The following is a 12,075-nucleotide window of genomic DNA, read 5'->3' as shown; positions in this document are numbered from 1 at the left end:
TCTGGTTTTGAAAAGAATTCTTTTTTTTTTATCTTTAACTTCCTCTAGAATATTTATTTTGGTGCATGATGTGACTCCTGTAGCTAAATCGGTTTTTTGCTCATGTGGCAAAGTATAGTTACTGAGTAGGTGATCCTTTCCAGTTTAATTGTGAATTGTTCCTTTTTTTATGAAAGAAGTTTTTATAAAACTAAGGTTTGTACCTTTTAGGGCCGTCTATTCCTACTAAAAATACATGTATATATTTCCTAACTGCAGGTTAGCAACAGTCATATGGCTGCCCGTATGGAGGAAGTGAAATTAGATCCTTACTTCACACTATACACAAACAATACCTCCCAGGGAGATCAAAGACATAAGTGTGAAAAACAAGACTTAATATATACATGGGGTATAGGAAATCATTTCTTAACCATGACACAAAAACCACAGCAGATAAGGCTGAAATATTTACTCAGTTATATTAAAAATGACCAAATTCTTGGGCCAGCATTGTGGCACAGTGAGTTAAACTGCTGCTTTGAAAAACAAACAAACAAACTTTGTTTTAATGAAATGGACATTATAAGAAAGAGTGACTTGATCGGCCCTTGTCCTGACTGTTGATGTACAACTTAATACTTTATCTGGCCGGCACCGCGGCTCAATAGGCTAATCCTCTGCCTGCGGCGCCGGCACACCGGGTTCTAGTTCCAGTCGGGGCGCCAGATTCTGTCCCTGTTGCCCCTCTTCCAGGCCAGCTCTCTGCTGTGGCCAGGGAGTGCAGTGGAGGATGGCCCAAGTGCTTGGGCCCTGCACCCCATGGGAGACCAGGAGAAGTACCTGGCTCCTGGCTTTGGATTAGCGCGGTGTGCCAGCCGCAGCGCGCTGGCCGCGGCGGCCATTGGAGGGTGAACCAACGGCAAAGGAAGACGTTTCTCTCTGTCTCTCTCTCTCTCTCTGTCCACTTTGCCTGACAAAAAAAAAACTTTATCCATTTTAGTATTTTTTTTTGTTCTACTTAATACTATTGGTTGAACTCTGTAATTAACACACAATTATTCTTAGATATTTAAATTTAACTGAAAAGTGATCTCTGTTAAATATAAGAGTGGGAATAAGAGAGGGAGGAGATGTACAATTTGGGACATGCTCAATCGGGCTTGCCCCAAATGGTAGAGTTAGAAATGTGCCAGGGGATTCCAATTCAATCCCATCAAGATGGCATGTACCAATGCCATCTCACTAGTCAAACCGATCAATTTCAGTTCACAATTGATCACACTGATAGGTCTAAGAGTCAAAGGGATCACATAAACAAGACTAGTGTCTGCTAATACCAACTGATAGAATAAAAAAGGGAGAGAATGATCCAACATGGGAAGCGGGATACACAGCAGACTCATAGAATGGCAGATGTCCTAAACAGCACTCTGGCCTCAGAATCAGCCCTTAAGGCATTCGAATCTGGCTGAAGAGCCCATGAGAGTATTTTAGGCATGGAAAGCCAAGACACTCTGGCAAAAAAACAAAACAAAACCAAATGAAAGATCTCTGCAAGTGAGATCCCAGTAGAAAGAGCAGGCCATCAAAGAAGGAGGTACCTTTCTCTGAAGGGAGGAGTGAACCTCCACTTTGACTATGACCTTGTCTAAATAAGATCGAAGTCGGCGAAATCAAAAGGCTTCCATAGCCTTGGCAACTCATGACAAGAGCCCAGGGTGATTACTGACGCCATAACCAAGAGTGTCAATTTGTTAAGTCAACAACAGGAGACACTGTGCACTTACTCCTCATGTAGGATCTCTGTCCTTAATGTGTTGTTCAATGTGAATTAATGCTATAACTTGTACTCAAACAATATTTTACACTTTATGTTCTATGTGGGTGAAAACTGTTGAAATCTTTACTTAATATATACTAAATTGACCTTCTGTATATAAAGATAATTGAAAAGGAATCTTGATGTGAATGGAATGGGAGAGGGAGCGGGAGATGGGAGGGTTGCAGGCGGGAGGGAACTTATGGGGGGCAAAAAACCATTGTAATCCATAAGCTGTACTTTGGAAATTTATATTTACTAAATAAAAGTTAAAAATAAAAAAAAAAACTGCTGCTTTTTTTTAAACTTTTTTTTATTTTGACAGATAGAGCAGGTGAGAGAGAGAGAGACAGAGAGAAAGGTCTTCCTTTTTCCGTTAGTTCACCCCCTAAATGGCTGCTACAGCCAGAGCTATGCCAATCCGAAGCCAGGAGCCAGGTGCCTCCTCCCGGTCTCCAACGTGGGTGCAGGCGCCCAAGCACCTGGGCCATCCTCCACTGCACTCCCGGGCCACAGCAGAGAGCTGGCCTGGAAGAGGAGCAACCAGGACGGAATCTGGCACCCCGACCGGGACTAGAACCTGGTGTGCCGGTGCCGCAGGCAGAGGATTAGCCTAGTGAGCCATGGCACTGGTGAGCCTTTTTTTTTTTTTTTTAACAAAGATTTATTTATTTATTTATTTGAGAGTTACAGAGAGAGAGGTGGTGACACAGAGGGAGAGATCTTCCATCTTCTGGTTCACTAGCCACAATGGCAAGGACTAAGCCAATCCAGAGCAGGAACTCCATCCAAGTCTCCCGGGTGGGTGCAGGGGCCCAAGCTCCTGGGTTATTGTCTGCTGCTTTCCCAGGTGCATTACCAGGAAGCTGGATTGGAAGTGGAGGAGCAGGGACTCATACCAGTGTCCATATGCGATGCTGGTGCTGCAGGCCAGGGCTTAACCTGTTGCACAGATTCTGTGAGTCATTTATGTTCCCTCCACACAATTCTTTTTCTACTACATCTAGCCAGAGTTGGCCCTCCTTGTTTGCAAACAAGAACTCCAGTTATTAAATGCAAAGAAAACACACATCTACTTGGGGCAGGTTACATACCTCAGGGTGGAGTGCGGCCCTAGGTCACATGTGTATTCAATCAATGCAGACACACTGTTTTCCAAAGCGATTCTACCAATTTGGGCTTCACTAAGCAGGATATGAGTGTTTCCTTTGTTGTGCAGCACTACTGTGCCTGGTAGTGTCAACTTTTTAAATTTTAGCTATTAGGGTAGATCTGACATAGCATCTCATTTTGGATATAGTTTGCAATTCCCTGGTTACTTATGAAGCTGTGTATCTGTTAAGGCAGAGTGGCAGAGAGAGGAGCAACAGAGAAAGGAAGGGAGGGAGAGGGAGAAGGAGAGAAAGAGAGGGAAAGAGGGAGGGAGAAGGGGGGATCCTCCATCTACAGGTTCACTCCCCTCTGGGGAGCTGCAAAGACCAGAGTTGGGCCAGGCTGAAGCTAGGAGCCCAAACTCCGTGCAGGTCTCCCAGGTGGGTGGCAGGGGCCCAAGTACACTTCCTAACCTCCCAGGCACATTAGCAAGGAGATGAACTGGAAGTAGAGCAGCTGGGACTTGAACCAGTGCTCATATGGAATGCCAGCATTGCAGGGCAGCTTAACCCTCTGGGCTATAGTGCCAGCTCCTGGACTATAATTTTTTCTTAAAGATTTATTTTATTTGAAAGACAGAGTTACAGAGAGAAGTAGAGACATAGAGAGGTCTTCCATCTGCTGGTTCACTCCCCAGATGGCTGCAACAGTCAGAGCTGCACCGATTCGAAGCCAGGAGCCAGGAGCTTCTTCTGGGTCTCCCATGTGGGTACAGGGGCTCAAGGACTTGGGCCATCTTCTACTGCTATCCCAGGCCATAGTAGAGAGCTGGATCGGAAGAGGAACAACCAGGACTAGAACCGGTGCCCATATGGGATGCCGGTGCTTCAGGCCAGGGCTTTAACCCACTATGCCACAGCGCCGGCCCCTGGACTATAATTTTTAAAAGTAATTTCTTACCATTAAACATTTGGGTTGTCTCTCCCAACATTTGGGCTATTACAGACAATACCATGGTGTCTCTCATTTACATACATTTTTGGGAAACTTGAATAGATGATTCAAGTTCTTAAAAGCTCAAAGATTACCCTCATTAAAAATTATAATAGATACTACAAAACTGTCCTTCCAAAAGGCTATAGAATTTATACTCCTGACAGCAGTAATTGAGAACCATTTCTTAATAAGTATTATCCATATTTTTAGTCTTTGCCAATTTGAGAAGCACAAAATAATGTCAATGCTTTAGTATAATTTTTTAGGTTTCTGAGCTGATAGCCATTTATATTTCTTTTGTTTATATTTCTTTGCCAATTGTCTACTTCAGAGGCCTAGGTTTTTTTTTTTTTTTAATAAAGGGCCAGATAATAAATATTTTAGGTTTTGGGGGCCATATGGTGTGTGTTGCAACTGCTTCTGTGTGCTGCTGTACTGTAAAAGCAGCCACAGGCAACGTATAAACAAATGAGAGTGGCTGGGTTCCAACAGAACTTTGTTTCTAAAAACAGACCCACATGCCTTAATTTGCACACCCCTGATTTATTTTGTTTTTTATTGTGGTCTTTAGTGTATAAGAGTTCTTTGTGTAAGAGGAAAAAATAGGAATTTAAACAACTAATGAATTACACCACTCTCGATAACTATGGCTTTATACAATGTTTTCATATTCAACACAACTCTCTTTGGTTTCTTTTTTTGAAAACAAGATTTTATTTGAGAGGCAGAATGACACAGAGAAAGACTCAGATTTTGCATCCTCTGGTTCACTCCCCAAATGGCCACAACAGGCCTGTCTGAGACAGGCTGAAGCCAGGAGCCAGGAACTCCATCTGGGTCTCCCATACGGGTGGCAGGAGCCCAAGCACTTGGGCCATCTTCCACTGCCTTCCTAGGTGCATCAGCAGGGAGCTGGATCAGAAGTGGAGCAGCCAGGACCCAATCAGCACTCATATGGGATGCCAGTATCTCAAGCAGTGGGTTAACCCACTGTGTCAAAATGCCAGTCCTTCTGTTTGGTTTTTTCGGACGATAAATTCCTGGGGCTGGCTTTGTGGTGTAGTTGGTTAAGCCGCTGCTTGCAACACTGGCATCCCGAATGGGTGTCAATTCAAGTCCTGGCTGCTCCACTTCTGATTCAGCTCCTTGCTAACGTGCCTGGGAAAGCAGCAGAAGATGACCCAAGTGCTTGGGCCCCTGTGCCCACGTGGGAGACCAAATTGAGGGCCTGGCTCCTGGCTTTGGCTTGACCTTTGCAGTCATTTGGGGAGTGAGCCAGTAGAAGGAGTATCTTCTCTCTCTCTCTGTAACTCTGCCTTTCAACCAACTAACTAAATAAATTCTTGTCAGAATACTTTGAAATGTCAAGTACAGTTACATATTTACCTCTTCAAGTTAAAATTCAAGTTTGACAGTGTAACACTACTAAACAATGAGAAAAGGGACCTTGCTTTTGCTTCTGTTTCCTTGTGAAATCTAATTCAGTGACCTGTATTTAAGGCCTTTGACAGCGAATCCCAGGCTCAGTTTCCTGTGCCTGGCTGCCAGTCCCTGATGCTGAGGCTTCACCAAGCCATGTGCCATTCCCCACCCAGGCCCCACCCTCCACATCTCCTCCTTTTGCTCCCTTATTCCTGCTAGTGGATTATTCTGCCCCTCACTCCTTGCCCACTGACTCCTACCCAATCCACTCTCGGCTCTAGTGCCATCTTCTTGGAAACCCCCATGGCACAAGAGCCAAGTGGAGGAAGAAGCTCTGCTTCCTGCTAATCCATCTGGGAAGGCAGAGGATGATGGCCCAAGTGACTGGGCCCCTGCCACCCATGTGAGAGACCTGGGTAGAGTTCTTGGCTCCTGGCTTGGGCCTGGTCCAGCCTTGGCCACTGGGGCCATTTGGGGAGTAAGCCTGAGGATGGAAGATCTCTCTCTCTCTCTCTTTCTCTCTGAAACTCAGCCTTTCAAATAAAATAAATGAACAAATCTTAAAAATGTCAATCCTTCCTTGACCTCTTTCAAGCCTAGAATAGACTCTTTCTCCCAAACTTTTCTAAGATTCTCCTACGAGTTCCAAAAGATTTAGCTATGTGCATGTTTTTTGTAGCATTTTATTTATTTTTTTATAAAGTTTTTTTTTTTTAATTTTTACAGGCAGAGTGGACAGTGAGAGAGAGAGACAGAGAGAAAGGTCTTCCTTTGCCATTGATTCACCCTCCAATGGCCGCCGCTCTGCGGCCAGCACACTGCGATGATCCGAAGGCAGGAGCCAGGTACTTATCCCATGGGGTGCAGGGCCCAAGCACTTGGGCCATCCTCCACTGCACCAGGGGCCACAGCAGAGAGCTGGCCTGGAAGAGGGGCAACTGGGACAGAATCCAGCGCCCCGACCGGGACTAGAACCCGGTGTGCTGGCGCCACGAGGCGGAGGATTAGCCTAGTGAGCCGTGGTGCCGGCCATCATTTTAAAATAAATGCAATGTGGGTATTTACCCTAGCAGTGAAGATGCTATTTGGGATGCCCACTATCTATATTGGAGTACCTGGTGTGAATCCTGGTTCCTGGCCTCAGCTTCCTACTGATGTGCACCCTGGGAGGCAGCAGTGACGGCTCAAGTAATCAGTTCCTTGGCACCCATGTGGATTGAGTTCTGGGCTCCCAGTTTTGCCCTAACCCATCTCTGGCTGTTGTGAGTATTTGGGAAGTAAACCAGCAGATGGGAACTCTCCGTATGTCTCTTTTGTCTGTCCCTCAAGTAAACAAATAAGAAAAAGCTTTTCAAAATTAAAAGCAAAAAAGGGAATTATTCTAATTCTTAATAACATGGAAATAAATGAAGTATTGTATATCTGTACAAGATTGTTAAAGATTACACTAAAATTGTGACCTAGTGTTAAGTGATAAAAGGTCTAGTTAGAATTGGAGCTGGTGCTGTGGCGCAATGGGTTAAAGCCCCAGCCTGCAGCACCAGCATCCCATATGGGCACCAGTATCCCATATAGGCACCAGTTCGAGTACCAGCTGCTCCACTTCCAATCCAGCTCCCTGGTGACGTGCCTAGGAAAGCAGCAGAAGATGGCCCAAGTCCTGGGGCCCCTGCATGCCTGGGGGAGACCCAGAAGATGCTCCTGGCTTTGGATTGGTTCATCTCCAGCTGTTGCAGCTATTTGGGGAATGAACTAGTGGATGGAAGACCTCTCTCTCTCTCTCTCTCTCTCTCAGCCTCCACCTCTCTCTGTAACTCTTTCAAATGAAAAAAAAAATCTAAAAAAAAAAAAAAAAGAGTACATACAGGGGCCGGCCCTGTGGTATAGCAGGTTAAGCTGCCATCTGAGGGGTCAGCATCCCATATAGGCACTGGTTCAAATCTCGGCTGCTCCACTTCCAATCCCGGTCCCTGCTAATGCACCTGGGAAAGCAGTGGAAGATGGCCCAAGTGCTTGGGTTTCTTCTGTACACCTGTGGGAGCTACAGATGAAGTTTCTGGCTCCTGGCTTCAGCCTGGCTCAGCCCTGAGTTTGTGGCCATTTGGGGAATGAACCAGTGGATGGAAGATCTCTCCCTCTGTGTGTGTGTGTGTGTGTGTGTCTATCTCTGTCTCTGTAACTCTGCCTCTCAAATAAATACAAATTTAAAAAAATAGAATATATATAGCATGAGTCTATTTTCAGTTAAAAATATTTATACGTAAGTTGTATATTTGAAAGGGTCATACCATAACAGCGACACCTTTTGGTGTAATGATGGTTGGTGTTTCAGTTTCACTGTACTTTTCCAGTTTTGTAAGCTCTTTTTAAGCACAACTATGGATTATTTCTCTGCATTCTTAGTCCATGACATTCCATTTGGCATGTAGTGTTTCCTCAAGGAATGCATATTTGAGTCCATGAAAGAACATAAATTATCATGAAACCAACAAGGTGGAAACAGTTCCACCAATACAGGCCGTTCTAAGAAGCAAAAGAAGTCATCGACAGGAAGACACCGGGATGTAATTTGCCATGTACTTGGCTCCCCGAGCCCTGTAAAGCAGTGTTTGTGGAGTTGCAGGGCCCCGTGCATGGCTTGCCCTCTGCAAACCAATGCAGACCCCTGAGTTTTTGTTCTGTGGCCTGGCACCCAGCTCCAACGACAGCCAGCACCTCTCGGATGTGTGGAGGGCCCACTCCCCCTCTGAACCTGTTCCAGTGGAGAATCGAGAGCTAAGTCCTGGAATGTGCTTACACTGTAAATACAGATTTTTCTGCATCTATATTATCACAAGTTTCAAGCTTTCAGGCATTACCAAACACTTTGTAAAAAGGATTTGCTTTTCCTAAAATTTAGTCCACTGCTTTTTCACATCCCTCTAAACAAAAGCAAAAAATATATATATGCATGTATGTATATATATATATATATTCAGCCCTTTTTTCTCCCCCTTCAAGGCAGAAGGCAGACACAGCAGAGTGGCAAGGCCAATCTCTGATAAAGCTCTAATCCCGCTCCAGCTCGCCCCCACCCCTTCCTTCTGAGACCCTCACCATGGACACACGTAGCGTCCCCAGATCCCCCATCGGCAGCACGGGGCTCGGAAGTTCGCTTGGTTATAGTGGGTCCCGGAGCTACGCACGCAGCGGCCGGCGGTCACGCAGGGGTCCAGCTTCGTGGGCTGGGAAGCGCTGTCCTAGGGGGCCGGCCACTCCGACCCACCCGCCAGCCCCCCAGGAGCTGTGGGAGCCCTGGGCGGGAGAGGCTGCAGTCACACGGACCAGGGGTTCCCGCACCAGCAGCCCCGCACGCTCACCATTGAAGCCGATCACGGCGGCCAGCTCCAGCTCGGCCACGTCGGCCTTGGGCGACATTCGGTCGTCCATCTCCGGGACACACGTCTCAGCTCTCCCTCGGCTCCCTCCAGTCTCAGCCCCAGCGGGTGCGGCGTCGCCTGGTCGTTATGGCAACGAGCGCGCGCATGCGCGCCGGGTCCACGCCGGTGCGCTCACCAGGTGTGCGGAGCTGGGGAGTTGGTTCGCCCCCTTGCAAGGCACAGGGGGCTTCTTTTCTCTATTTCTCTGCAAATTTAGGGGGCAGGGGAGGGGGGACACCAAATGCACAGAATGAATTCCCTTTTTCCTTCTGCAAAGAACCTATGCTCAACTCCCCCTCCCCCATGGCATTTAACAAACGGAGGTTCGTTTCTGACGGTAGACGCTATAAAATAATATAAAATTGATGGAGGCGGGGCTGTTTGAAGCAGGATCACAAAACTTGAAGATTTTAAGAGCAGCTTTGGAATACTTACATATCAACCCCCTTAGAATCATAAATCAGTCTAACAAACTTATACAGTGTGCAATTATCATCACAGTTCTTTTTGCCTTGTTGAAAGCTAACAAAAGTTTTTTCTATTTATTTTCGTTTTTCCGTAAAAGGCAGACAGAGAAGCAGACACAGAGAGAGCTCCCATCTCCCGGTTCTCTCCCCAGGCGGCCACAACAGCCAGGGCTGGGCCAGACGGAAGCCAAAGCCGGGAGCCCAGCCCGAGTCTCCCACGAGACAGGTAGGGACCCAAGCTGAGCCCGAAGCTGGGAGCAGGCAGGGCGGGAGCTGGAGCCCCAGGCCCCGCGGTGCGGGCCGCGGGTGCGTTTCACTGCGTCTCCACCGCGTGCCCGCCTTCCGCCCCAGACACGGAGTAACCTCCCCGAGTACCAGCCAGACAGACGTCCGCAGATGCTCGCGCCGTCCCGAGAGAAGCCTTCCGTTCAGCCACAGGCCGGCCGCGCCCCCCACCCCCACCCCACACGGCGCCCAGGGGCGCTCTGTCCTCCCCGAGTCCTGCTGCAGCGTCCGGAGGTCCTCCTGGGTGTTTGCGTTCGCGTCCTGAACAGCACCGCGGGGACTGAGCCACACGGGCCGCCGTAGTCAGCTGCGGCGAGCAGGAAGTGTCCGAGCGGCGGCTGGCAGACTGCACGATGGCCCCAGACCCCTGGTGCGTCCCGCGCGAGGGTGGGTGGGAGTGCGGCGGCCGAAGTTCGGGGCAGCCAGGCTTCCGGGCGGCAGCCGGGCGCTGGGCCTCGGGGCTTGGAGGGCTTTGGTGGCGGTGGGGGGAGTGAGACGAGGGACGGCCAGGTCCTTTTCCTGGCTGGGGGCGCCTCTGCCACCCTTGGTCCTTTCCAAGGCTGGCGGGGAAGGAGACCTGGAGGACCCCGATGGGGGCGCTGAGGGTCGGCGCTCTGGGTGATGGAGCCGGCTCGCGCGGGCTTGCCCCGGCGGCTGTGACAGTGGGCGGGGAGTGCCCGTTTTTGTGCAATGTCGATCCATGTGGCGAGCCCTCCGAGATCCCGGGTGTGGAAAGCTGGGCTCCGGTTAGGAACCGCTGACGGGGGAGAAGGGAGGCGGGCGGGAGTAGCACCCAAAGGTCTCGGACGCCCATCAGGGAACTTTCGGGACCCCGGGAGGGCAAGGAGGCACTTGTTGGTGCGGCATCTCCTGAGTTCGGAGCACGCAGGACGCGAGCTGGCCCCCGGGGGACCGAGCCCAAGGACTTTTACTGCCGTGGCTCTGTCTCACCTTAGCGGGACTTCCACGGGGACCAGGCAGTGAGCCCAGCGGGATGCATCCAAGTCGGAAGCCTCCCGGAGAGGCAGACCGGAGGAACTGGTGCAAGTGGGGTCTTGGATGCACGATTCAGGGAACAGTCGATCACAGGGCAGGGACAAAACCCATCTGAAGGCCGGGTTTGCAATCCTGTCTGGTGTGCTCCCGATAAACCAAAGAAGCCGTCAGATGGTGGGGTAGGGAACTTCCTTCTGTCCTCCGCAAGGATGGGATTGGCGCTTTGGTTCTGCCAGAGTGGCTTTTGGGGAGAAGTCTGCGTGCGTTTTGTACTCTCTTAAAGGGACCTGAGCTAACTGCATATTCGTCCGTAGCGGTGTATGTCTTTGGTTGTGTTTCTAGTAGAGTTTATGATTGTTTAAATTGCCATCTGCATATAAGGAAAATGGATTCCAAGGTCCAAGTTAGGCTTACCTGCCATCTAGGTTGTTCAGGCCAGTTGCTTAATGTCACTCTAATTTTTGTTCCATCTAATTGTAACATTTGTATACAACCTTAATACGTTTAAAGAATACCAAATATTTGCAGAAAAGACAATAAATAACATCTTTAACACTGGCATTTGGAAACAGCCATTATTAAAAAATTTTTACACTGAATTTTTTTTAAGCTTGATTTATTTATTTGAGAGGTAGAGTTACAGAGAGAGGGAGAGACTGAGAGAAAGGTCTTCCATCCACTGGCTCACTCCCCTAGTGGCCACAAAGGCCGAAGCTGCATTGCTCTGAAGCCAGGAGCCAGGAGCTTCTTCCAGGTCTCTCATACAGGTGCAGGGGCCCAAAGACCTGGACCATCTTCCACTGATTTCCCAGGCCATTAGCAGAGAGCTGGATCAGAAGTGGTGCAGCTGGGACTCAAACCGGCGCCCATAAGGGATGCTGGTGCCACGGGTGGAGGCTTAACTTACTCTGCCATGGAGCCGGCCCCCTGCAGTGAATTTATTTCTTTAAACTCTACAGTGTTTTATAAAAGGGGGCATTTCTCCATATTATTGAAGATTTTCTGAACACATGACTTACAGCCCCTAATAATGCCTGATATGCGTAACCATTATTTTTCTCTTAATATTAGGTTTTTGTTTTTAGTTTTGTGCAGGCTGTCCCATTGTTCCATCTCTCTCTCTCTTATTTATTTTTTTAATTTATTTAAAAAGGCAGAGTGACAGAGAGATGACAGGGAGATCTTCCATCTGCTGGTACACTCCCCCAAGTAGCCACAACAGCCAGGGCTTGGCCAGGCAAAAGCCGGGAGCCAGCACCTCATCCTGGTCTCCCACGTGGGTGGCAGGGCCTGAGCACTTGGGGTTATCACCTCCTGCCCTTAGGGGAGGCTGGATGTAAAGTAGAATCACACTGGCCCTCCAGTATGGGTGCCAACATGGCAGGGGCGGCTGAACTGCTGTACTTTGTGCCATTCTTGGTTTCCTTGGGCTGTTTTCCTAGAAGCAGAACTCTTGGACTGTAGATCTGTTTTTAAGGCCCTTGGTATATGTTATCTTGCAGAATTCCCCCCCCCCCCCCCCGGGAGGCTGACTCCCAGGGTTTACATACAAATAGCAGAAAAATACATTTCTCTCCGGGCTGGAGCTGTGGTGTAG

General features: G+C 48.6%; 2 protein-coding genes across 10 annotated transcripts in view; one reads left to right on the top strand and one right to left on the bottom strand.

Moving 5' to 3' along the window:
* CFAP52 (cilia and flagella associated protein 52) overlaps positions 1-9,691 on the bottom strand; it is a 59,445-nt gene extending 49,754 nt beyond the window's left edge. The window contains exons 1-2 of the mRNA XM_002718974.6: positions 9,573-9,691; positions 8,671-8,935 (exon numbers count right to left, since the gene is read on the bottom strand). Coding sequence (XP_002719020.4) covers positions 8,671-8,740 — 70 coding nt within the window. The 5' untranslated portion in view covers positions 8,741-8,935; positions 9,573-9,691. The remainder of the gene's footprint in view (positions 1-8,670; positions 8,936-9,572) is intronic.
* A 105-nt stretch (positions 9,692-9,796) lies between these two features.
* Positions 9,797-12,075, top strand: part of STX8 (syntaxin 8) — a 304,958-nt gene continuing 302,679 nt past the window's right edge. For all 9 annotated transcript variants that reach the window (XM_070061378.2, XM_089318372.1, XM_089318363.1 and 6 more), the window contains exon 1: positions 9,797-9,852. In XM_070061378.2, coding sequence (XP_069917479.2) covers positions 9,836-9,852 — 17 coding nt within the window. In that variant the 5' untranslated portion in view covers positions 9,797-9,835. The remainder of the gene's footprint in view (positions 9,853-12,075) is intronic.

This window comes from Oryctolagus cuniculus, chromosome 17 (genome assembly GCF_051225735.1).
Source record: "Oryctolagus cuniculus isolate XC-2025 breed Fujian yellow rabbit chromosome 17, ASM5122573v1, whole genome shotgun sequence".
Taxonomy (NCBI): Eukaryota; Metazoa; Chordata; class Mammalia; order Lagomorpha; family Leporidae; genus Oryctolagus; species Oryctolagus cuniculus.
This window is presented reverse-complemented; position numbering and strand designations above follow the sequence as displayed.